Here is a 26,621-nt window from a genome sequence, read left to right as displayed (position 1 = left end):
TAATAGTCATGTAGTATTAATGTTCAGGCGAGCAAGTATGGACGGAAATAATTCTGCAACCGATGCTGAAGTGCCGGTATGTGTGTGTGTGTGTGTCTCTGTGAGTCTGTGGTTTTTAAAACCTGCTTTTAGAATGTATTTTGGATCTGTGGATAACGTTTATTTAGATTTTTCTATCTGGAGCGTAGGTGTGGAGCATGATGACTACACATCAATGCCCACAGGGCCGCGCAGCCAGCCTGCCACCGTGCAAATCTCCTCCCCGCCTCAACTTGCTCATTCAGAAACGTGGCCCCGCCTCTCCCTCCGCCCCTCTGACGCGCTCTCTCGCCCTTGTTGTCATACAAATACAGAGCTCCCACACCGACACTCATGGGCTCCCTCATGGTCAGAGCTGAGAACAGCGCTTCTCCTCGAGAGACGGGGGGACCTTTCTTCAAAAGACAACGGATGATTCCCACCTAGGGATAACCAAAGACGAGGAGCAACTTTTCTCAGGTACTATTAACCAATCGCCTTTAACCGGCAGGTCAGAAGCAGGTTTTTCTGTCTTTATTACATTTACCCTTGTTCATACAGTCAGTGTAAACTACTTTGGAATGGTTTTTCGAACAGGAAACCAATGGAATCCTTCCAGTTCAGAGACAGCTGGGCTTTTGTGGTTGCACTTGTGCTTGCTGCCTGTAGCTGTATTATGTAGGCCAAAGGTTACCAGCTATGCTGCACACATAGCAGCTATTTCCCTTGTTTAGTGTGACACATTGCTCACAGGTTTCTCTCTGATCGTTGCCGAAAGCTCACGAGTGAAATAGAAATAGCCAGCGTTTGTCTTTTTTAAGTAGTTTGACAGCATTACACTTACAGTTAAAGTGATATTAAATCATTGAATTCCTTGCTATGATTGTGTTAAAAAGATGATATGCGCATGCATCAATAGCAATGATATATTTTTAAATAAAGTCCTAAGCGATATTGATATTAATAAAAAGCATGGAGGGTTTTTCTTTCTGGTCTTGGATGGTCAAATAATCAAAACAAATGATTTAGCACTGAGCCACTGCCTCCCTGTTGATGGTGGACTGGGATGAAAGAAGAAACGGGTCGGTCAGAAGTGACTAACAACTATTCCTCACACTGCTGCGGTTTGCTCACATGTAAAGCAGATATTATGTGAGCGGTTTTTTGAGAAGGAAAAAAAGCCTAAATTGTTGACAGCAGGGTGTCTTGGCCCACGAGTGGTTTGTTCCTTTTTCACATGGTGGTTATTAACTTTTCAGTATGGATCAGGCCTGTTCAAATCTCAGCATGCCTCTTGCCTCTCAAAGGTTTTTTGATGAACATTAGCGGTTCAATTCCGATGGGAATTTCCTACAGTCAGTCTGGTGCAATTAACCGTTATTATTATGTAACACTGTTTTGGAGCCTTGTTAGAGGTGTGGCCGAAGTGTGGTGTGCCACTTTGTTCCTGCCTGGAATGCGCCAACAACTGTTAGATTGGGGTGAAATGCTGAATCTTGTCTCCTTTCCAATATGTGAACTCTGTGTCTGACTTTTCATCTTTCTGCCAACCGCAGGCCCACATTTCAACACAAGACAAATGTCATGACAAAATACCTGCATGCAAAACGAAGATGGTGAACATTTTTCGACATTGCACGTGTTAAGAATCATGTTTACATTCCTAAAGTTGTGCGTCCTTTAACCCTTATAATTCTGAGCAGGTTTTAGTTTCCAGTGTTCCTTGTAGCACATTCAGTGGGGTTCTGACAGAGAGACAGCACTACAAACGTATACGCACAAAGTTGCCTGTGGCTTCAGTAATGAAACCCAGTGTAAGGTGGGCATCGTGTGTGTGTGTGTGTTTGCCAATGACACGTTTGATGGTTTGTAGAGATTAATCAACGACCAACGATTCCTAGAACCCAGAGATCTCTCTCCTGCACATTACAGCCCAGAACACAAAATACAAAATATATTCTTCCAAAGCATGTCAGATTTATTGAGGATTGTGGTCTTGTTTTCTGAAAAAGGCCAAAGAATAATGTATTAATGCCGTTTAAAACTACATAATCTACATAAACAACTAAATTGTTTGTTAACCAGTGTAGTTCTTGAAATTTGCACAATTTTCTAACCAAATATTAATGAAAGAGAGCCATTGTGAGCAAACGTGCTCTTGTGTGTTAAGCAGTTCTGTTCAAATAGGGTGTTGTCCTGAAGGAAAACAATGACGCCATTTATGACATGAGCTGAAAACATGACAGCTATGCATTATGCTGTCGCTCGATTGATTTCTGGGCCAGTGGCACTGTATTTTGCCGGGTTAAGACTTCATACAAAGGGGATGAATCCCTCCAGTAGGCGCATCATCATTCAGAGGGGAGTGGGGGTTAAACCCCACTAAAATGTCTTTACAAATGTGGTCATTCTTCTATTTTGTACTCTGTATTTTGAATATATCTATCCTAATTATTGAGCTGAACATTCTCATCCCAAGTCTTCACATACTGATGTTTCCTCAAAGTAAACATGTGCTTAACTGTTTGAATTTGAATAAAAACATTTTCAGGTTTACGAAATACATGACCTCGCAAACTAAATAAAACATTAACAACTTATAACTTCTGAATAACTGACATGAAATGTTTTGTTAGTTTTGCCTATCCGTCCCCTTTCTCGTACACTTACTGTCTTTTTGGTTTGCCATCACAGAATGTTTGGCGTGACAAAGCACAGCTAATTGAAGCCTTCCCAAACAGGAATGGGCATGAAGGACATTAAACCGTCCAAAAAGCACAAACACATTCCTTTTAAACATGTTGAAACCAAGCTTTTAAGGATGTAATGTAGTTTATTTTCCATACTACCAGTACTATATATATATATATATATATATATATATATATATATATATATATATATATATATTTCTTTTTTAATTGTATTTTAGTGTTTCATTTTTTCTTTTTTATTCATACAATATTTATTGTCCAGCTTGTCTTTGTCCCTATCCGCTATTCCTATTTCTGTATTAGTCATTTTAGAGGGATGAAAAGGAAATTCCTTGTATGGACTTTGACACTTTTCATTTCACATGTTTTCCAGTTCCACATCGAATCCAAGGCAGCAACACAAAAGCAACATTGATAGAAAAATTGCAAACGCATGTGATACACCAAGACTACTGGCACTGTGTAGATTACGAACATTAAAAAACAGCCATTAAATCATACCCGCGGTCATGCTCTTGTGCATATTGACATCTACACGGGGGTCTTTAGTTGATTCAGCAAAAAAAAAATGCACAAGTAATATGAATTATTTTGGAAATGTAGTTTTTCATCCTGTGAACATGTTTAATCCTCTTGTTTCAGTGTGATGCAGAAGCCTTTCGGTCCAGAGGTCAAGTTCATGCTGAATCCAGACACAACCCATCCTGCCCCTGCTGCACCCAGCACCGTGGCCAGAGGACAATGGTCCAGCAAAGTCGAGTTCCTCTTGGCTGTTGCAGGACAAATCATAGGCCTTGGAAATGTGTGGAGGTTCCCTTACCTGTGCTACAAAAACGGAGGAGGTTAGTTTCATAATGGTCAAAGAAATTAGGAACAACACTGCCACAAAAATGTTCAAAAGACAACTGCACCTGGGTCACTACTTGATTGCATCAAGAAACAACTGAACTGTTAAAAGCTGAAATTTAGGTTTTTCTAAAAAGCATGTTTGTATATATAGTATATTAAAGAGTAACAACACACCGGCTTGAGCTGCCATCGATTAGTTTCTAAATTTAACTCTAATTTTCTTTTTTAACTCTAATAGTCTAATTACACTAACCGCACTCCACCGAGACATTAAAACAACCGACTCAACTATCAGTTTGTTTAACAGAAGTCAAAAGAGCTCCTGTCGCTGCAACTTCAGACACAACAAGCGCATGACAAAAACATTTCTATCACTTTGATAACAAGTATTAAAAAAAAAGAACCGCTGCAAGTGGCTAAACCCACTTTTGTTTTGACAACACATGTCTGAGGAAACGCTCTGCAAGTAGTGAGCCTGTTAAGAAATGTCCTAACCCCAGACAACACAGGGACATTCAGCAAAATGAACTCAAAACGGGCGGCTCTGCCCAGAATGTTGAAGAAATGTAACATCCAGAAATAGAACATCAGTTCCAGAAATGTAATATCCGTTTATAAAGCTAACTCAAGAAGAGGACGTATTATGAACATTCCACTTATCTACACGATTATGTGGCTTCAACTTCATCAGGAATCATTAACAACTTCTCAATGATTCCTGTATTGAATAATTACTGATAAAAAGATCAGCATACCAATATCAACTTGTATTAGAAGTAATATGGCTCCTATACAAATAAAAAACTCATGTTGTGTAACATGTTGTGATCAGCACTGTTGCCTCACAGCAAGAAGGTCCCGGGCTCGACTCAGTGGCCTTTCTGTGTGGAGTCTGCATGTTCTCTCCCACAGTCCAAAGACATGCTCTGAGGATCAGGTTAATTGGTGACTCTAAATTGCCTGTGTGAATGTGGAATGTACAATGTGAGTTGTGTGTCTCTGTGTTGCCCCGGGATTGGCTGGCGACCAGTCCAAGGTGTACCCTGTCTATTGCCTGAAGTTGGCTGGGATAGACTCCAGCCCCCCTGTGACCCTGTGTGCAGGATAAGCGGGTTATGGATGGATGGATGTTGTGTAACTTTCTCCTTTTTTTAAGGGGTGTTCTTCATTCCTTATATCCTCTTCCTCTTTACCTGCGGCATCCCCCTGTTTCTCCTGGAGACGTCACTCGGCCAGTTCACCCAACAGGGGAGTATTACCTGCTGGAGGAAAATTTGTCCCCTTTTTGAAGGTAAAGGTGTAGAATCACTATTCTATACACTATATATTAACTTTTTCCTTTCCACATTATGAATATTAAAAAAAACATTATTCTGTATGTATAAATACTATAAAAGGTTGCTTAAGTAATGTGATATACACCCAACATGTTTATCTCCCCTGATTTGGAAATATATTCAGCTCTGTTATATTTTTCTCAAATTCTCACAAAAACATTTTTCTTAATAAGAAAGTTGTGGGATATACAACTGTACGGGTCAAGCAATGTACAGAAATTCTGCATGGTGATTGAGCAAGGTTTTTTTTTGTGCGCTCACTTTTGCCAAAACAAACTTGTGGTCTGAGAAAACTTGGGTGACACTTTGACATAATATTTTAGAAGAAAGCAGGTTTGGTGAACCTGTAAAACCCGTAAAAAACAGAAAAAAACATTGTCTACACTCTATTGGCCTGCAAGAACAGCCTTGCCAGCATCAACATTGCTGTTGGGCAGCAGTAAATCAGTGGCTAAAGCGGGTCGGTCTTTAACGACAAGACAGATGCTTGATCCCCAGGGGACAGAACGCCGAGCATCTCCACTGCTAAATACTTGAAATAAGTACCGTAGTACGACTTTATGTATCCACCTGTGAATAAAGGACACTGACATTCTTTAGACTACATTACTATAACATTTCATTAATAATTCAATGTCAATCCCCTTGTATTAGTTTCATTATTCAGCTATTTTACATTTATAACCAGATGTGATCTTAAGATTGTTATTACTTTTTCAATTAACTGCTTTTTGTCTCTATCTGATTTTTTTCAGGGATGGGTTATGGCACTATAGTGGTTGTTTTATACTCCAGCATCTACTACATCATAATACTGGCCTGGGCTTTCCTGTATCTCTTCTCCTCTTTCAACTCCGAACTTCCTTGGGCGAGTTGCAGAAACAACTGGAACACAGGTTTGTCCCAGTATGCAAGATCCCCTCCAGCAAATATAGCAAATTCCAAACATTTAACTGCTGAACATCGTTCTGCAGCGAGTGTGTGCTGAAGCTTTCTAGTCTCCATCCCAACTCGATTTAATGAAGCTTTTAGGTGAATGGAGATGAACGTCAGAATCTACAAACTAGCATAAAATTGTATTTACTGTTCTCATTTAACGTATTCCAACATACCGCCCTCGACCCCACGTACCCGGCAAGACTTACTACAAGGATGCTCCAAAAGATTCAAGATTCGTGGTGTCTAGCAATTCACGCGGACATCTTCAATTCCCCTACTTACCAACTACAATTACAGAAAAAACACTGTTTTATTCACCCTAAACGGCAGACCAAGATGCATCCGTGCGGCTCAATTGCTTTTCATTTGAGCAGTAATTGATATTGCATATCTGGAAAGGTCCCCCATTCAGTTTTCCACGTTAAATAAGTATAGAAAATAAAATTGCCAAAGGCAGAATGATATAATGTGTGAAGTTGCCCTTCAATGCGTTGTTTAGAGCATCGTGTATTCCTTTTCAACAGACACCTGTGTGGAGTTTGATCGCAGAGCTGATTATGTGAACTGGACTGCTGCTGAAAATGCAACGTCACCAGTGAGAGAGTTTTGGGAGTGAGTTTGAATAATAAATCAAAATATGACACAAGTTCTCAAAGGGTTTTCAACATGTATAAATAATGGCAAAGTAACTGATTTTCAGGAGAAGAGTTCTTAATCTCACGGGAAGCGTTCATGAGTTGGGCAGCGTTCGATGGGAGCTGGCTCTGTGTCTTCTGCTGTCCTGGATCATCTGTTACTTTTGTGTCTGGAAAGGCGTGAAGTCCACTGGGAAGGTAAGACTTCAGAAGTTCTTTATGTTGTATTCAAGCAACTCTTAAACTGTTAAATGAAATTATCCTCAACTCTATTGTGTCTGTTAATCGCTTTGCCGGAACCCATTTCCTGAAACCATGTTGTACTTGTGCAAAGTTCATGTTTGAGTCTAGATGTATGGATGTAAGCTTACATTACACTCATCTCAAACTGAATTCTTTACAATTTTCATGGATTATTTTCAGTCACGAAGGCTTTTCCTTGGATGTTGGTCCGACAGCTGATACCCCGCTTTGATCCAGATTAAAATACCTTAACCTCTACTGTCAAATTTGCGAAGATACTGATGACTTTGATGATCCTTCGACTTCTAGGATCCCCGTCTGGTTCACATTTGGGGCTTCCTATGAAATTTGGGGCACAAGTTGATGTCCCCTTCAAGATTAACTTTAATCACGTTGTTGATTCCTTAATTATTCATCTTTAATAAAAGCTCTGGGTATTTGGCTAGCAAACAGGCTCAAAATTAATATTCAAGGACATTTCTTTATATCTTATCTGGAGCTCCACAAGATGGTAAACATATCCATCCAGTCAACATAGCTATCAAAGTCCACAATTTTGCCATTAATTAACCCTCATTCTTCAAAAGGTAGTTTACTTCACTGCCACATTTCCATACCTGATGTTGGTGGTGCTGCTGGTTCGGGGAGTCACGTTGCCCGGGGCCATAAATGGGATCAAATTCTACCTCTACCCAGATCCATCCCGCCTGTCTGATCCACAGGTATGAGCACTTTTCACTACTTTTTTAAGCCGTAACAGAAATCTGTATTTGTGTGTTTGGTTTCATTGTATGAGAGCATTCAATTAAAACGTATATATGAAATACCTCAAATGACGTGCTAGAACAAACAACAGGACATATCTAAAAATAAGCTACACTTTAGTGGAAAGTTGAAGGGATGCCGGAATTGAGGAGATGAATTGGTCACCGTACAAGGGTATCAATCGCAAAGAAGACCCAAATATAAAACTCTGACTAAGTTGAGGGCCAAACAGGGTCAACAAAACCTACTCACGTGGTCTACATTCTCGAGCCTTGCAGAGTAAACCATTTTAAGAAATAAGGTGGTTCCGTCCGGATTTACTTCAGGGTTGCAACACACAGTAAATGTTTATTTAATGTCTTTCAGGTGTGGATGGACGCTGGCACACAAATATTCTATTCCTATGCTATTTGTATTGGGTGTCTTACTGCACTTGGCAGTTATAACAAGTATAACAACAACTGTTACAAGTAAGTTTGATTTGATATGTATAATGTTTGGGTTACGTAATTGAACTTAAAAAAAAAAAAAAGCCAGAACATCTTAGAATTCCCATTTTAGGCCAAAACTATTAAGTGAAGCTTATACCAAAAATAGCATATTGATTTTCAGTATGTTTCATTCACAAAGTATTTCCATTAAGTCTTACCATCAACATATAAAGCTTTCTTTGGGCATGTAAAAGTTGTATAGATCTATTTAACAAAACAGTATAAAATGTTTTTTGTTTTTGTTTTTAGGGACTGTGTGTACTTGTGCCTTCTGAACAGTGGAACCAGTTTTGTTGCAGGCTTTGCCATCTTCTCTGCACTTGGCTTTATGGCGTATGAGCAGAACACAGACATATCGAAAGTGGCAGAGTCGGGTAAGAGTATAGAAAATGTTATTGGTAAATATATCATGGAATTGATGAGCATTTTACTATTTTTAGGAGGTCAGCAACAGCACAAAGTGCATTTAACTCCATGCAATTCTGATATTTGGTATATGTGTGACTGCAGGTCCCGGCTTGGCGTTTATTGCCTATCCTCGAGCGGTCGCCATGATGCCTTTTCCGCAGGTCTGGGCAGTATTCTTCTTTGTTATGATCATCCTGCTGGGACTGGACAGTGAGGTAAGCTCTTCTGGCTCAGCCAGAAACCGAGATTCATGTCTTACTTCTTTATGCATTTTGGTCATATCTATTTGTCTGTTTGCAAATAGCCAACAAATGCTACACTCTGAGAACATTTATCACATGTGATGTGAGAAAAACATCTTGCTCATGAATCCTGTGATTTTCTTTGTCACTGTGTCTGGATTCAGATACTGGTAATAAAAGTATTGATCCAGGTATTCACTCTCTGGGTACTTACCAAATTATGATGAAAAGATCTCTGTAAAGTTGTCAGTTTGTGTGCAGCACATGTAAAGTTGTGTAACCGGGAACCCTGTGTTTCAGTTTGTAGGTCTGGAAGCCCTCGTAACATCAATTTCTGACACAAATCCTTCCTTCTTCCACGTTGGCCATCGACGTAAACTTCTTCTACTTGGTGTTGCTGTTGTCAGCTTCTTCATTGGACTTGTGATGGTTACAGATGTAAGATCATGATAAAATCTCACGTCACTTCCTTGTTCAATAACCTTGTTTGCAAGCTGACCGATGTCTCGCACGCAGGGCGGACTGTACATCTTCCAGGTGTTTGACTACTATGCCTGCAGTGGGATGACTCTCCTTCTCTTTGCCATACTGCAGTCTGTTTGTGTTGGATGGATCTACGGTGGGTTAATAAACAAAAGGAATGAGTGCGTGGTTCCTTCACTGTCGTAGCGAAATCACTCACCACAGCTTTTCCATCTACTTACAGGTGCAGACCGGTTTTATGATAACATAGAAGACATGATTGGATACAAGCCGCTACCTCTGATTAAGTATTGTATAAAATACGTCACTCCAGTAATATGCATGGTGAGTTGCAGAAAAAGTTCACTCGCTCAGTTATTATATTCCTTCCTTAGGCCCGGTGCTCAAACGCATGCTGGCCAAATCAGCTCCTTTTTGTTAAGACTCTATAATAACAGCAAATGAAGTGGAGGACTGTGTACCTGAGCTGTGCCGTCCTTTGTGACATAGAAAAGGCTTTTCAGTGCATGTTGCTGCATGTTAGTACACAGATCTCTCTGCCATCATACAGCGGTTGCAGCTGGCCGTACTGAACAAGGGGGTTGTTAAGGGAGCGTAACACCCACCGTACGGTTTCCCCTTAGGTTAACACTGTAGTGGCTATTTATCCTTCAGACTACGAGACAAACAGGAATCAAAGGGCCACGGATGCACCACATCACGTTTGGCTTTGACGCAGGCAAGAGAGAAGATTATCCGTCTGTTAACATTTATTGGCCAGAAAAACAAATTCCTGCTCTGGTAAAAAAAAAAAAACTATTGGCCCACCGCGGTGCTCCGTGGTCCTACACTTCTATAAATATATAGAAGTGTGTGTGTGTGTGTGTGTGTGTGTGTGTACGTATAGAAATATAACTGCTAGAAATAACATCCAGGTGCCCACAGCAAACTAACTAACCAAATCTACGTCTAGCTAAATAACCACAGAAAATAATATATTTAAACAGAAATGATGATGTATTTCATACAATGTAATTAAACAATACTACTAATGAATAAATAACTAAATCCTAACAGCAAACAAATAGCTGCAACAAACAATATTAACAGTGCCGACATTAAAAGAAGTTTCATTCCCAATTGACTCATATGTATTACATGGTTGATTTATTTATTGTAGCTATTAAACCCACAATTAAAACCACAATTATTGTAGCTAAGGTCGAGTATTTCTGACTCTTCATACATTGTCTCTAACCAACACTTCAACTGCTTTCTCTTTCACTATTCTCAGGGGACATTTGTTTTCTCCTTGGTCAAATTCACTCCTCTGAAGTTCAACAACACAGTGGAGTACCCGTGGTGGGGTTACGCTCTCGGCTGGTGGTTCACTCTCTCCTCTACACTCATGGTTCCTCTAGTTATGTTATACAAAGTGAGCACCACTCCCGGTACACTGCGACAGGTAAGCTGTTTGTGTCTAAATGGCTCCACACGTCTCCAACAAGCTGGGTTTTTTTTTCTTTTTTTATTAAAACCTATGTTCTCCTTTGTTAGAGGATCTCCATCTTATGCACTCCACATGAAGACCTTTCTTTGGACAAATCAGACAAGAAAGGATTGGTTTTGCTTGACATGACCTCATCTCCTGACCACATGGTGTCGTAGTGAAGACAACCAACCTTTGTGGGCACACCGATGGGCACGAGGGAAAGCCTGCCCTCAATCCAGTCCTCTTACTCAAGAAAAGGTTTTCAATCTTTTTTGGCATCTTAAAAAAAGCCAAGTCTATTCATTGCTGTCGTCCACAATCTTCATTCCTAAAATAAATGTAGCTGTCACATTTATCACAAATCATATCATACATCACAATCAAGAAAAATAATTTAAATTTAATGTTTGTACAATTCATAACAAACTGTGAATCCTCACATTGGTTACAGATAAGTAATCTTTTGATCAAGTGATTCATCTTAGTTTTTTCAGCTGTGAAACTAACACTAACCTTTATGTTTTTTAAAGAAATGGTTTTGCAAATGTTTTGTTTAACCAGGTTGGGTCACTATCTGGAGTAAAGTCAAGCTGATAAGAACACGTAGGTCAATATAATTAAAACAGGGACGTGAGAGAGTAAAGGTTCCCCAGCAACAAGGGCGGGATTCAAACCTTGGACACTGCCTGCACCTGAGCCATGTGAGCCGCCCAACTGTGCCGAGTGTTTTTTTACCTGTGCCAAGTACTGCTAAAAAACACAACCTAAACTGGGCGCTCTGCCCCCATGGATATAGGAAACAGTTCGGCATACAAGGTGGTGGTGGTGGTGGTGGTGGTGGTGGCGGGTGTTAAAAGCAAACGTTGTGGAGTTGGATTTTGGTGATGGAAGTGATGTGAGTGAGACACACGGAGCAACAAATCACAAAGGGTATATTTCCAGCAGAGTTATATTTTTTACTGTAGTCTCCACTCTAAGCTTTATTCTAGTTTTTATACAAAACGTGAAGGTTGATATTCATGTAATTTTGTATTGGTTATTGTGGCATTAGTCCTTTTTGTAGCACATAAATGCTGTAGTATGACATTTTGATAATAATTAAACAAATATATGAATGTTTATATGATTGAAAGAATGCTACAACTGGTGTACAACACGTTAAACTTCATGGTTTGAATCTTATTAATCAATGTGGCATTTTTAGATATTCACAAATGACGCCACCTGGTATTCATTTGATAAAGTATTATGTCTAACATATTTTGGTAATAAATGTTCCTGATTCCTGATTGACAGGCCTCCGTAAGGTGGAGGCTCATCAGTATTGAACATTTCTTTAACTTGATTTTATTATTCCGGCTAACAGACTGACACCTTGTACGGTGAAAAATAATCCGATAATACATCAGATTTAATCTAATAAAGATGTTGGTTTGTCATTTAGAAAGAGACTGTAATGATTAGTTACCAACAATGTGTCAATAAAGCAGTTCATATTAATTGAAATACTGTTTTATGAGTAGACTATAAAAAATGGAGGGAAATTTGGATTTCAATAAAGGAATCATAATGCATAAACTATTGTGTCTTGTACCGTCATAAACTAATGGACATTTGAATATCTACAATTATATGACTATCGAGCAAACTCCATCACCTTGAATGCTCAAGACCTTATGCCAGAATGTTTTTCAAACTGCTGTTTCCAAAGAAGAACTAAAGTCAAGAATGGTCTCATGTCAGCGCGTTATTTTCTGCCTCAATATTCTCAGAAAAAGCTCTAAACCCTCACTGTACCTGCTTAGCGGACAAACATCATGGAGCATTTAACTGTTGAATCCCCAGATACCTCCCTCAGGTATTGGTGGAGATGAAATACAGGGTTAAAACAATGGGGAAACTTTATATTAAAGATGATGTTCACCATCTTTAAAGTTGAAGGTGTGTAATCTGTTCACAACTTGTTTCTTATGCCCTCATGTGGCCAGAAAATTCACAACTGCAGGTTTGAGAAAATGAGGTAAACCAATGTTATGGATGGTCACCATGCACGATGGGCTTAACTGGAGTCTGAACATAAATTCAAACATGTTGGTTATGATGGTGCTGAAGGGTGGAGCTATCCTGATACTGACGCTTTTTACGTTGGTTTACCATAAGTATTTTTATAATGATACAGGTAGTGTCAAAAGCAAACATTAAAGATAACCAACCCCACACTGTACAAATAGTGACCAATAACTCAAGAATCAAGAATAACAATTTTCTATGCAACTCTGGATTTATTTTATGCTTTTAAAGTGCAAAAGAAATACAAAAAATATATATAAAGAAGACATGAACAAAAGTACCTTTTGTAATATTTTGTCAGAAAATATTAGTTTGGCATAAGTGCAGGTTAAATATGCTAATCAAATTTTGTTTCATAGGGTGAAGATCAATTGAATACATGTAAACATTTTATACGACAGTTTTAATTCAATCTCACATTGGCAGTGCTGCAGTTCGACCAGCTGCATTTTCCCCTGCTTCTGTGGTAGTTTTTCCCAGTTTATTCCTGTCAAGTTATCAAAAATGAATGTAGCACTATGGAAATCTTTTTGTGGTTGACAAAAAGGGATATATACCTTGTATATGCTTAAATGCAATTCATAATTGCTAGAAAAAATTACTTCATGCTCATTTCCACTGTACAAAATGTTTGAATGTTTAGCAGTACACAACATAAAGCAATCGGCCGTTTAACAACCTCGCTAATATACAACAATATATATTAACACACATATACACTGTGGATTTTTTTTTACACAAAATATTTAAGACAGCTAAGGTTTTCATTCTGAACCAACCGATGTTTATAAAACATCTTAAGATTATTGTCAAGAACGTATCGAGACATTCGATGAATAGATAACAGTGTTGGTTTGACAGTCACCAATGTGAAAAACTGTTCACACATTGAAAATACAAAAAATTAAAAATGAAATTGATGCACTGAAATAAAGAGACACCAGTCTCGGAACAGAGGCAAAAAGACCTACACAGATGTAAAATGTTGTAGGTAATCACATCATCAGAGTTGAGATCTTATGACATTTCGGAGAGATCAGACCGGCGGTTTTAAAGCTTATTGTGGATTCTGTGTCCCTCTCCCACTTGCACTCACAGGGCGCATCTGTTCTGCCAAACACAGGTGTGAATGGAGGGGATGTTATGATCAAATGCCTCCTTTTAGGAGGAGTTATCATCTTAATTATGAGGATTATTGATGATCTGTTAGTTGAAGATGTTACGTGTGTGGAGGACTGTGCCATGCTTGTTTACGCAATGAGCTGATATAGAAACAAACAATGAGTAAAATGAGAAAGTCATCAATCTCTTAAATCCACCAAAGCTCGGGAGCAGAGATATTACATTATATATATATATATATATATATATATAATATTATATATATAATAATATAAATATATATATATGCTTTTGTAGTATATATTTTATTTTGTATTTTTATTTCATTTAGGTTTTTGCAGCTGCCACTTGTAAGTTACTAGTCGATTAAATGGATGTTGGCATAACAAATGCCAACCGAGAGATTCCATGATTCCAACCAATTTAAAATGAGCTATCATGCATGTATTCATGAATAAATGGACGGTCGAAGGTCTTATCTATTATGAAACAATCCTTCATTTCTGCTCAAAACAAGGGGCTTAATTTTAAGTATTATTTTGGAAAGAAATTCTGTAAAGTAATATGCATTTAGCTGTGATTAACAATAACCAAGTAAAGTGTGATTTTGCCTGAATGCCAGAATAAAACCGTTATGATTTGGTATAATTTAGTATCTGTAGTTTGTGCTTGTTTCAAATTCTACGCTCTAATCATCAGAAACTTGATGTTTATACTGGTGATTAAAGCAATATTAGAGTTTCATGCTTGGAGGAAAAACTGATTTTAAGTTCTGGATTTGTAACAAATTTCTTTGTATGAATTCAGGCAATATATATATATATATATAATATATATATATAATATATATATATATATATAATATATAATATATATAATATATATATATATAATATATAATATATATATTATATATATATATAATATATATCTATATAAATATATATATAGATATAGATATATATATACTATATATATATAGTTATTAAATTAAAGTTTGCCTTACTTTTGTAGGAAAAGCTTAAAATACCACTGAGCTTCTGGTACTCAAAATGCCCTTCATCCAAAGTACATACCATATTGCAAAAATTCAAGTCTGATTCCCAAACACCTCGTGATGCATGCATGCAGCTGCCCGAGAAGAGGCTTAATACTAAATATAAGCCAGAGGTATGAAAACCAGCACATACAGTTTGGGAATATGAACCACACTGTGGAGGCAAATCTGAACTCTACAGTGTCGCCTAATGACAAATTAAATAGAATTGCTCTGTATTTTTAAAGAAATAAACGATTGAGGCCAGAAGAGTGCAACAATCTTAACTGAGTGATTCCGCAGTGGTAATTCCGTCCGGAGGTTTGTACTGGCAGTTACACAGACCATGTGACCAAGAGGAAATGTGGTTTGGATTGCAAACGTCCCCGCTTACTCTACTGCTTTATATGCAGGAAGGGTAACAGTGGATTTGGGGATGAAGAGGTTTGGATTAGAGGCTTTTCATACACCTTCCTTTCTGCCCCTGTTTCCTGGACTTGGAAAGGACTTGTCTTTTTTTTTCTCCCCGTTTCAATGTTTCTTTTATGACGGACAGTCCTGACTCCTCCGCCGCCGCTTGTTACCCAATTCACCGTTCATGCCGCTTCTCGCGCTCTCGTCCCGCCTCCTCTTCGTCTTTCCAATCTGTTGAGAGAAGATCAAACACACATCACAACAGCTGTTTAAAAAAAAGCCTTGTTGATAAGGAAAGATGTGAAAGTCAAACATCAAAGACTCGCCGTGTCCTACATGACAAATCAAAACTGTAAAAACTAACAAGTTGGAAGTTGGTTTAACAAAGATGTGTGTCTTTTTTACTCTTTGCAGATTATATTTCCTTTTTTAAGGAGGCGAGAAAATCCACAAATCCATAAATGAACACTAGAGGTCAGCGTAATACTGACAAAAGCACAATAATGCACAGAACGCAGATACAGTAAGTTGTCACACTTTCCTAAAGTAATTCAAACCTTCGAAACCTTCTAAAACATTAATGACCTCTATTGTTGTTATTTGGGATCCTGTTATGAATTTACATTTTTAACCTTACAGGACATCAGGCTGGTATTGGCAAATGAACCTCCATTAATTGTATTAATAACTCTTGCTCATAATGCTCAAAATGGCTGACCAACAGTTGAAAAAAATGTCAAAACTAATTACCTATTCTAGGGCAGTCACATTTTTCCAATGTAAATTTCAAGGCTCATAGTTCCTAAAAATCACACATACAACATATCTAACCTAATCTAAGTCTAAACTACTCATTGTTCTGTACTTTAAAAATAATGAATGCAGTGGGCCTTAATCTTAATATTATACCTCATTTGTTTTAATTTTGTTTTTTATTTGCAAAGCATTTGTAACATCATATTAAAAAACGGAGAAAAAAAATGATATATATATATAATTAATATTTTCCCAATTACATACTCCTGCATAAATCAACAAAAGAACTGGATTGGTAAATTAATAGAACTTGCTCTCCAAAATAAGAAGATGAATGTTGAGGTGTAACTACTTCCTTGATTTAGATAATTGCCAATCTTAAATGATCTTACGTCAAACTGCCTACTGCATTTAGCCAGTGAGCGCACGGACCTTTGTGTCCCGTTCCGCAAACTTCTGGAACATGTTGGCGTAGGTTTTCTTGTCCCGTTCATGATGTTCCTTAATCTTGGTCTGGCAGATCAAAAGCTGCCCGTGTGCCGCTCGGTTCGCGGGGTTGACTCGCAGCACTTGCTGAAAGTCTTCCATGGCCATGGGGAACTCGTTACGAAGCAGGCGGGCCTCCCCGCGGCGGTACAGGGCCTTCTCGTTGCTCTTGTCGAGCTCAATCACCTTAAACACACAAGGAGTTTTTAAACCGCGTTCACACACTAATATCAAACACAAATATCAGCAGGGCCTCGCGGCGGCTCACCTTGTTGCAGTTGTCCACGGCTTGTGAGAAGTCTTTTATCCGCAGGAAACACAGTGCTAAATTGAGGTGTGCCGTCAACAGGAATGACTGTATCCTCTTCTGCTGCTCTATCCCGAAACCACACTCCATTTCCAGCCAGGAAATGATCCGCTGGTACTGGATGACTGCCTGGTAGTACAGACCTCCCTGATACAGCAGGATGATGGCATTTCATGAACATGTTAACAGAGAAACCATCAGTTAATCTGTATGGACAAAAAGATTAGCATGAGGAGTGTACCTTAAAATACTGATTCCCTTTATGCTTAACTCCAGCAGCCAAATCTAGCTTTTCAGGCAAGTCCATTTCCCAGGTTTCTTTAGCCTTGTGGAAACAAAGTTAACGACAAGGTTGAAATAAAAGGGAGAAAATCTTTGTTTTCACTGTCTTGGTGGCAGCTGAAATTATCTTTAGAACTATGCAGCAGGACTTATTGAACTCTACTCAAAGTGTGCGTGTTTATGCTAAAAAACACACATGGTCACGGTTTATTAAAAAGCAGAACTTACCCTTTCAAAACTTTTGAGTGTTACTTCATATATAATGTCTGAGTCTGGTCCAATTTTGTACTCAGGTTTACCTTCCCTTCCAAACCCATACCTGTATAGAAAAAAAAGAAACTTAGTACAAAGATTGCACCGTCAACAGTCGACTCAAGCCATTTGACATTTACACTGTAGTGTGGGAAATCCCACTTGTGATTAAATTGAATACATGCTACTGGTGAAATGTAATACTGTAATAGTCATATAATAATCCAGACAATCACTTAAATTGCAATTATGTAAAAGGGAAACACCTTTCCACTGCTCACGTTCAGTGCTTAAAACACGTCATTTACATGTGCATATTTGAAACAATGCAGCACTTACTTTGGTTTTAAGTAAAGTGAACAGCACTCTCCTTTCTGCATCTTGTCCATGGCCCGGTCCACTCCGAGAGGAACGCCTTTATCCTCGGCCTCACCGACAATAAAGCTGACGTCCCTGCAGTCAAAGAGTCGACCACCACACCTTCCCTCCAGGTGCACTGTTGGTCCAACCACACAAATCATGACACAATTTAACCTCTGAGGCAGTACTATAAAGTGCTGGTCATTTGGTGCAATATCAGTAATTATCCGTAAAGAAAGGAATGTCTTTACCTTCAACGCGTGAGCCATCGTTGGGGTTAGTGTAACCGTCACCTTTGACCTTTATTCTTCTCACGATGCCGGAATCGTCGGTGAGAATCTCTCCTTCGAACATGAGTAGCTCCATCTGTTCAATTTTAAACGTTAATTCAATTGTTGAACGATTGCTCTGCACAAATAGAAATATAAAGTCATGGAAATTTTAAAAAAAAAGAAGAGAAGAGACATAATAATATAATGCTCTAATGTGTATATACTGTTTATAAATGCTAGGTAGGGTGAGTTACTGGAATATTGTTAAAAACTAGTGAATAATAATCCGAATACTGAGCAATTGCTTTGAAGACTTAATTTTTCCCAGAGCCGAATTATAATTGTAATTGATGTAACCGACACAGAGGAATTGTTGAGGAAGTGAATTGCATCACTCAGTGTGAAGCAAGAAACAATGCGTGGCACAAAAGGCGGCACTGACAGGTCACACCCACCTCGAACACAACTAACGAGTTGGGAGGAATTTTTTCAGGATTTCCATTAAATCCGTAGGCGTACTCTGGTTTGCACAGGAAGGAGCACACCTCGCCCATCTGCATGGACAGCACACCAATGTCCCAGGCCTTAAGCACTTGTCCTGTGAGAGGATAAAGACACATAATAACAAGGATGAGCAATAGTTTGACATTCGGCGTATTGCGGCTATTCCCTTACTTGATGAGATTTTTAAAAGAAGACTGATACAACTGTCGATGAACATGAAGCTAAAGCCAAGAGAGAGTTTGACGCACGAGGCCTCTGTTTAACTACATCTTGTTGTTTTTACTCATTTTATTTTATGGCTTCAACAAACAAGGTATAAGGTGTTAATTGGGCGGCTTTAGCGGTGCTGGTAAGTGGATGCAGGTGTTAATAACCGCACAGCAAGTAAGTGCACCTTCACAAATACAAATCTATTCCTTTAGGCAATATACAACACTAAGGAACTATATGACATTAACGCACTAAGTCGCCTACCTTTGCCCACATTGAAGCACAAGGCTTCCTTCCGATCTCGACTGCAGTCAAACTTCTCCCCGGTGAGCAGCTTTCCAGTGTAGTGGACAGTGACTCTGTCCCCAATCATCGGCCTCTCTCCGTTGAGCCCCTGATGCTTCACGACCTGCAAGCACAACGAAAGGCTTCCGGTTCATCTTTTCAACGGAGAACACGGAGATTCTCATAAAAAAGGTATGACCGTGCCCGGGGTACAAAACGTTCAAATCTACAGCAATGGCAATAAATACCTTGATAACTCCTCTGTCTTTGGTGGTTGTCACATCAATGCCCTTTGCAGCAAACACGGCCGCGGCCGACTGGCCATCCATAGTCAGATCCTGATCAGTGGTCATTTCTGCGTGTGGGCATCACACGGTCACGCTGTAAACATTATGAACACAGGCCATACGCGTTAACAACCCCGGCGCCATAAACACCGTGTCCTTATGTCTCGTGTTTTCGCCTTGGGACAAACTCGCTCGTGAAATGAGTCTCATTTGTTGACATAAAAAGTCTTAGGCTCTGACAAAAAAAAACAAGGAATCCACAATATAGGTACTGCTTGTGGAAATTTAAGGAAACGTGTACGAGGAACACGTATTATACGGACAATATGTTGACCGTTTCATTGCAAAGGCCACAGTAAGACTGATCGCAGCTGTATAGTGGACATGACTTTGCATCTCAGTTGTGATATCACTTGTCTGTACGGCACCTTGTATGATCCCCACAGATGAAGTAATGACATAAATATAAAACTGAAGGCAGCAGCGTGGTGCTCTCCTCCGTCAATGTATTTTAAGACATTTTGTGCTCTGTGTCAACCTAGAGATTACATTATATTCTACGGACACCTAAATAAAATCTGCAGCCCGGCCCTTTGTTTCAATATTTTTACTTAATTTTGCATTTAAGATTTGAACATTAATCTTCTTGTTTGAAAGTCTCATATGCGTAAACGTGGACTCGAGCATGCTTACACATTTTTCCGGCTGTCCTGGTGGAATTATCTTGACTGAGTGTCCTCAAACACTACTTGGTGATTATTATAACATAATTATTATAACATAATTATTATTATCATACGTATTAATATTATTATAACACTTCTTAGTCCGATTGACATCGGGCTAAGAAGTGTTTTTTGGATTCTCGGGACACGGAGTTCCCATTAATTTCCTTTTCTAACTTTATTATATCAAAAGTGAAACATTTCAAACCTAAATCAGCTTGAGAGGAATAAAGACAATACGGGCCTCAAATGTTTCTAAACCGATTTTTTTTTCAAAAGAGTGTACATACAAGAAAAATGTGCGTGGGTTTTCCACACTGACCAACAAGTATAAATAAAGACAGATAAAGTATACATACAAATTTCTAGCACAAAGGGATTTAGGTTGAATTGTTGGTTTTATGCTGGTGAAACCCCAGGGAAAATATATGTTAGTGAAGAACTATATAAATAAAGATATCTCTTTTACCACATCTTATTTGACTTTAACTCTAACTTTCAAGCTTCCTGCACTGGGTATCATGTAACAATCGGACCGGTTTAGGTAGTGTTATTTTTCTCTTGGCTGCTTGGGCAAGAAAATGTGTCTGAATGTAATCCGATTATAGCATAAAGACAGAAGTATGAGTTGTATGTTCGGCATGGCGTCGATCAGAAGGCCGTCTTGTGGACGTTTCCCCAGAGATGTTTTCAGATTAAAGAGGAACAGCAGTTCTCTGCATCAATCCTAGATTTTTCCGCCAGTTGTTCCTGTACTCTAATAACATCCCGGAGGCCGTCGATGAGCATGTATAAATATTAGGATATTGTGCCGTGTTGACTACGTTCTGAGCAGTTTTGATCCTGCACGTTTGAAAATGAAGCAACCATGATCTGCATTTGAAAATAAACTCATTGATAGATTTGAGCTGATTTGTCCCTTGCGAGAACTAACACATAGCAACGGTAACAGCCCAAGCCAGTGGGCACCCGTGTTATTCGACCTACTGGGTAAAACCATAAACATCTGTCTCAACGGCATCTGCTCAATTTATTCTGCTCCTTCAATTGATCGAGTGACATCGAACTCTTCAACAAAATCTCCATCTCTTATGCGGCAACACCTCATCCTATTTATTTTACATTTCATATGAGATGTAACTCGTTTCACGTGCATGTGTGTGTGTGTGTGGAGGGGGGTGGGGGGAACTGGGGGGCTGCGTGTGCGTCTGAACACAATGTTCCTTCTATTCACGGGTCCCCGCTGGCAAAGCCGGACGGTGTTCACCAATCTGAGAGCCCCTCACGTACGACCTAACTTAGGTAAAATAGGCTGATTGTAAATCATTCAAATTGATAATTCACATTAATACACAATTTAAACGTAAATAAAGCCAGCTGGGTTGTGGTGTGACGATTAAAATTATTATTAAATTCCCATAATTAACACATATTCATTTCACAGATTTCAAGATACAACTTTTTGCTTTACCTGAATAAAAGAATGTATTATGTAACATCCAACGGTCCAACCAACAGCAAATAGTTATGACACAGATAAAATGGCATGTAGGCTACATGTACCTAAACTCACTTGCGGAGGAATGCAGGAACAGAACGCATAGGGGCAGAGAGCACAGACGCACACGGCGTATCTGTACATTCTGTCTCACGCCCGTACTCTCTGCTGCTGATTCATACATACGTAAACATGCGAGCACACCCTGTGCACAACGCGGAGCCACATCCCATAGAGCCACATCCTGGGCACCACATTGTATGGCAATGGGAGATCATTTATAAACCTGACACGGAGTTATAAAAATGGAGATGACTTTTCAAGAATGCTGCTGTACAGTTGCATATTTACTTATTGTGAAATGAGATGAAATGTTTTCAGGAGGCAAAGCTAAAGAACATAATCACCCCGTGCTTAAGTGTCTTAAAGTGTATTTGTACAACAAGTGATTTATAGATCTGCCTCAAGCAGTGTGATTCATCACTGGGAAGCTGTCTCAACCCGTGTCCGTGTCAGCAGGCCAACTCTTCCTCACCCCGCCATATGCAAATCTGAAACACGTCATGTACGTTATCCAGATATTTAAAGCAGGTTATTGAGATGGCACCATTGTGTCCTGTAACGTACAATTTTGTCCCGAAGCAGAAAGGGATCAGCACTGAATGAACTACGCCTGATGTCACCCATTCTCAGGAGTGTTACAACCCTTCACTTTACGACAAGATGCCAAAAAGGGATTCTGGATGTAAACTGTCGGCACCTCCATTGGAAACCACAGCCAAGTGCCACATTACACCCCCAACACACACACACATAGACTCCTCTTATCAGCCCTTAGTTTCCAGTGTACAGTGGGATACAGCTGCAATCTCAAATGCTCCCGAATGTGTGACAAATTCAACATACACCCTAGAACAGTTTATAGTCAGACAACCTTAATTGTTTATTATTATTTTTATATGATTATTTTATTGTTTCATCAAAAGCATTTTTATGAGACCGGTTTTGATGTTTTATGCATAACAAGTGTCTCCTTCTACTCAGCCACCAGAAAACACCAGGACGCCGGTAACTTGAATGCATCAACAAATCAATGAAATCCTTGAAGCAGCAGAATAAACGGAATAATAATAACAATAAAATACTCACATTTCTTTTTTTGTGCGCTCCTGTATGTAGTTCTGTCGCAGACAGTCGATGTGTTTCTTTTCTTCTTCTTCTCGCCGCGTTCTTTACCTCCCGGTCTCAAGCCCGCCCCTCGCGTCTCACATCCAGGGTACTAAATGTCCCGTCCATGTGGTCATTATGTCACGCTGTTTATGTCCCGTGTTCCCTTCAGCCCTGTCCTCTCTCTCTCTAGTGAAGCAGCCACATGGATCCTAGACCTCAAAATGACACTGGAGAGGGAGAGAGAGGTTAAGAGACACACGAGAGAGAGAGAGAGAGAGAGAGAGGGGGGGGGGGGGGGTAGTTGTGGGAGGGCGTTTTAGTGTAAAGCGGAGGGGGGCAGGTCTTGGAAAGCAGCCACAAAGTAACACAATGTTCCGGCTTGTACTGTAGATGTATCTCCGCTGACGAGAACACCGTGTTCCAATACGCGTTGACCCTGTAACCCGTTCCGTGCCGAGCCAGGCCGAGAACAGCGTGTACCGCAGCAGACTGTCCTCTCCGCTCGGCTGACGACACTTATCGTCAACACGCTGCCGCGTAATAGCCGAGCCGCGTCAATCACCGCCGGCGAGATGTGCGGAAATACAAAATAAACGCACACACGCGCGCGCCGAGACACGTTACCGGGTCCGTAGAAAGAGACGCCTGAACCCCGCCTTGTTATTTTAGTCCACCGGGGGTGGGTGGGGGGGGGATTTTCACACCATAATACGACTTTGCTGTTTCGTTTTGTTTTACTTATTTGAAGGTAGGGATTTCGACAAATACGGGTATTTGTTGCGGTTTGTTTTTCGCCGCCCGGTGCTAATTTTGTGTCTGTTGTGATGATTTGTCAATAACCGGGGTTTGCATTAATGCGATGTTTACAGTCGTGGAACAAGTAAAATAGTTATTTGTGCAAAAGTAGCAACGGCATGACGATAAACCCGAGGGTGAATTTTAATACCAAATTAAATAAGCTAAATAAATGTAGTAGGAAACTATATTAATGATTGCAATTAAAAGTAAGGTAATCATTTTAATTTGGGGGAGAAGATGGAAAGCCAAACATTTTATAAGATAAACCTATGACCGTTCTCTAGTGTGGGGAAGATTATAATTTTTTTGCATGCTCTAATGCCGCATGTACAATCTTATTCTGCAAAGAAAAAAGCCCTACGGCTGTTTAGAAGTAGGAGGCTGTGTCCTAACTGTAACTAGCCCCGTGTTATTAATACCGCTCTCTCCTGGCTCGTGCACCTGGCCACACACAAATGAAAGCACGCACATCTCCGCGTATCTTAATCAGCTTTGCACTTTTCCATTCATTCATCGACGATCCGTTGCGGTGGCAACGAGGCCATCTGACCGCGAGTCTCTCTGGACGTGCGTGGGAGCGAGCAGCGTTTGGGAACAAGCAGGCTTACAATGTCAAATAATCACGCACCATATCACTATCGTGCCGGTAAGAGCTATTGATCGGGCAAACAGAAGGCCCTCCACAACTCTATTGAGCACTTCAACGTTTTCTAGGCGAATGATAACATTGAGAATTAGATGCCGTATTTGAAAAGCAATCTGAGTAGCTTTTTTTTAAATTTTATTCTCGTTAAAGCCAGCCGTAATAATTTGATTAATGAGTGATTTATGTGTTTATTTAGTCCCCAACGCTTACAGCTAAGGAGACCCTTCTGGGGAAGTTCCAGGAAGTTTCCTGTTAGCTGGGAAGTCCCTCTTAGTGCATGAAATCGTCATTTAAAGTGTTATGCAACGTCATTTATTGTGATGTGTAATGCTTTGTTTGAGCGAGTCAGATATTCATCTACAAAGACAATAGTACAGCTGTTTTGTAGGATGTTTTTCTCTGAAATGTATAAAGCAGCAGATCAATAGGTCTTTGTAGACGCTGTAACACATTCATTTCCCTTGCTTACTTTATTTTCAACCAAGGCGTACAATCATTAGACTTAACAGGGGAATACAATTCAAAGTAAAGCTCTCTTCTTGTAAAGGATATCAGCCCCAAGTTAAAGTATTAAGCCTGGTCCAGGTGTTTTCGCTTATGAGTATTTTTACTCACATGATCCGAGGGTCATTGACTCCAGCAGGTAAATTATCTGATCAAAACACCTTCGACCAGAGTGTTGTCCATACATCCCAGTGTAGTTAACCGTGGATATTTCTAAAAGACTAGATGTGGGTTTTGAAAAAACCTGTTCAGAGGCACAAGTTCTCAGATTTAGTATAATGCGAAACTAAATTAAATTAGATTTTGTGTTTGAATAAAGGGCATCACTTCAAAATCAGGTTGAGAAGCTCTCTGGCTTTCACTGACGCAAGACAAAGACATGGGGGGGGGGGGGGGGGGGGGTAAGGGGGCTTCCATAAAAGTCATAAAAGCAGACTTTATGACTGTGCCTGTGTGGGTTGAAGGAACTGGTATATATATGATTATGTCCGATGTTTGCCATGTACATCATGTTTTATAGCTAATACTTCTATTTTATGTTAAGCAGTTGTTTGTCTATCTTCCTTACAACTTGAATCAAGGTGCTCAGATGGTTAAACTCTACTGCAGTCAGAGGTGGTGAGGACACTGTCTGACCACGCGGCTGGCACACAGCCAGGCGGCTTTTGAAGGGAACACAGTGATCCTGTTAATAATAAAGGTGACATAACCTGAGTGTGCAAACCCAGGGGGGGGGGTGTTATCAACCGGCTGAGTAATCTTCTCAGCGATCATTTTTCGTAGATGTTATAGGTTTTCCTCATGCTAGAACATATCTTCTACATTAAAAAGATAAAAACACGACCACCCAAGCTATTAACAATAAGTAATAAAGGCCTCAGCTCAGGCGGAGGCTTGTTTGTCTTGCCAAACCCTCGACTGTCCCGTGGTCTCCTGGTTGCTTTCTTGGCACTTCATTCAGTCTCCTATGCGTAAATGGAGGTCAAAGATGAAGTCAGCTGACCTGAGCTGAACCGAACTGAATGAATAAATAGCTATTTTGATACACAACCTGAGATGTTGTCCTCCTTACTGAAAGATCATCCACCTTGTGTTTCTGTTGTGGTGAAAGCAGCAACGGGGTAGAAAACAGGACAATTAGATACGTGTATGTCTAAAGCAGCAGTTTGGAAATGTTTAGTATAAATATTAACAACACATTTACGTACTTATTGACAGTGTTCTGAGTTCAAGGGCCTGTTTGCTCTTAGAAATAGCTTAATAACCAATAAAAAGTTGCTATTTTTTTATTAAACCACTAAACATGATATTTTCTCAATGCTTGGCTTTTTACTAAGTATTGAAGTATTAAAATCTGCCTGATCAGTGTCAACAATACGTTTTTCCGAGTGTCTTGTGTAACCGGCAGCATGCGGGTGAGTTCATTCAGGGATACAGGCTGCACAGTCATCAGGAAGTGAAACAGAACAGAATGTGCTGCACTAATCTGATTGAAAAACACTGCCCTGACTACAGGCATGAAAAAACGAAAGGATGTTTCACACAAACAGCTAAAAGGAGAATCATTTGGCAGCAGGGAGATATGTACAAAGACAACTAACTGAGCTTAACTTCACTTGGTGTTTTAAAAGACAACGGGTGAGGATAAGATCAGCAAAGCAGTCGCTCTCACACAAACACGCTAAAATAAAGCTGAGCAACATAATGCTCTTTGTGTTCTGGGCATCCGTGTTATGAACATGGGAGTAATCTCCTGAGTGATCCCCTTTATCCCTGAACTTTTGCTCCCTGAAGCAGAAGTTCTTTGCTGTGTCTGCCAAGGACCTTAAATAAATTGTTCCTCGCTGCCGCTGATCAAGAAAAACAAAGTGGACTAGTGATTGTTTCAACTTGAAACTTAAATAAGTGGTTTCTTGACGGGATCTGGTCCTCACTTTAATTGCTTAGATGATCATGTTGGTGAATTTGCTGAATAGATAAAGCCGTCAGTGTTGACACAAGTTGAAGTTGCAAAACAACAGCGTCAAAATACTGTATTACGA

General features: G+C 39.7%; 2 protein-coding genes across 3 annotated transcripts; one reads left to right on the top strand and one right to left on the bottom strand.

The window, feature by feature from the left end:
• Positions 1-316: 316 nt before the first annotated feature.
• On the top strand, positions 317-12,173 carry LOC120834905 (sodium- and chloride-dependent GABA transporter 2). Its single transcript, XM_040203283.2, has 15 exons — positions 317-498; positions 3,375-3,574; positions 4,738-4,872; positions 5,674-5,814; positions 6,382-6,469; positions 6,558-6,690; positions 7,323-7,457; positions 7,867-7,970; positions 8,241-8,365; positions 8,502-8,614; positions 8,942-9,079; positions 9,158-9,260; positions 9,348-9,448; positions 10,398-10,568; positions 10,661-12,173. Exons 2-15 carry the CDS (start codon positions 3,379-3,381, stop codon positions 10,769-10,771), a joined length of 1,794 nt encoding a protein of 597 aa, XP_040059217.2. The 5' UTR covers positions 317-498; positions 3,375-3,378; the 3' UTR covers positions 10,772-12,173.
• A 684-nt stretch (positions 12,174-12,857) lies between these two features.
• On the bottom strand, positions 12,858-23,225 carry fkbp5 (FKBP prolyl isomerase 5). 2 transcript variants are annotated; one of them, XM_040203284.2, is made up of 11 exons: positions 22,611-23,225; positions 19,200-19,332; positions 18,931-19,075; positions 18,408-18,550; positions 17,932-18,046; positions 17,660-17,816; positions 17,297-17,387; positions 17,028-17,111; positions 16,748-16,933; positions 16,426-16,665; positions 12,858-15,468 (listed from the first exon to the last, which is right to left on the bottom strand). In XM_040203284.2, exons 2-11 carry the CDS (start codon positions 19,302-19,304, stop codon positions 15,367-15,369), a joined length of 1,368 nt encoding a protein of 455 aa, XP_040059218.2. In that variant the 5' UTR covers positions 19,305-19,332; positions 22,611-23,225; the 3' UTR covers positions 12,858-15,366. The 2 variants fall into 2 exon arrangements, with proteins under 2 accessions (XP_040059218.2, XP_040059219.2); XM_040203285.2 differs by having other exon boundaries at positions 15,361-15,468; positions 16,386-16,665; positions 22,611-23,163.
• Positions 23,226-26,621: the final 3,396 nt, after the last annotated feature.

Source organism: Gasterosteus aculeatus, chromosome 17 (assembly GCF_964276395.1).
Source record: "Gasterosteus aculeatus chromosome 17, fGasAcu3.hap1.1, whole genome shotgun sequence".
Taxonomy (NCBI): domain Eukaryota; kingdom Metazoa; phylum Chordata; class Actinopteri; order Perciformes; family Gasterosteidae; genus Gasterosteus; species Gasterosteus aculeatus.
The sequence above is the reverse complement of the archived record's forward strand: the minus strand, read 5'-3'. Positions and strand labels throughout refer to the sequence as shown.

What these genes read in the sequence shown, in the direction of transcription:
- fkbp5 (XM_040203284.2), bottom strand. Translation starts at nt 19,304, where the DNA reads ATGACCACTGATCAGGATCTGACTATGGATGGCCAGTCGGCCGCGGCC. An exon ending in ACTCGTTAGTTGTGTTCGAG is followed by an intron (nt 18,047 to 18,407) that starts GTGGGTGTGACC and finishes AAAATTGAACAG; the next exon opens with ATGGAGCTACTCATGTTCGA. An exon ending in TCACTTTACTTAAAACCAAA is followed by an intron (nt 17,388 to 17,659) that starts GTAAGTGCTGCA and finishes TTTTCTATACAG; the next exon opens with GTATGGGTTTGGAAGGGAAG.
- LOC120834905 (XM_040203283.2), top strand. Translation starts at nt 3,379, where the DNA reads ATGCAGAAGCCTTTCGGTCCAGAGGTCAAGTTCATGCTGAATCCAGAC. An exon ending in ATCGAAAGTGGCAGAGTCGG is followed by an intron (nt 8,366 to 8,501) that starts GTAAGAGTATAG and finishes GTGTGACTGCAG; the next exon opens with GTCCCGGCTTGGCGTTTATT. An exon ending in TTGTGTTGGATGGATCTACG is followed by an intron (nt 9,261 to 9,347) that starts GTGGGTTAATAA and finishes ATCTACTTACAG; the next exon opens with GTGCAGACCGGTTTTATGAT.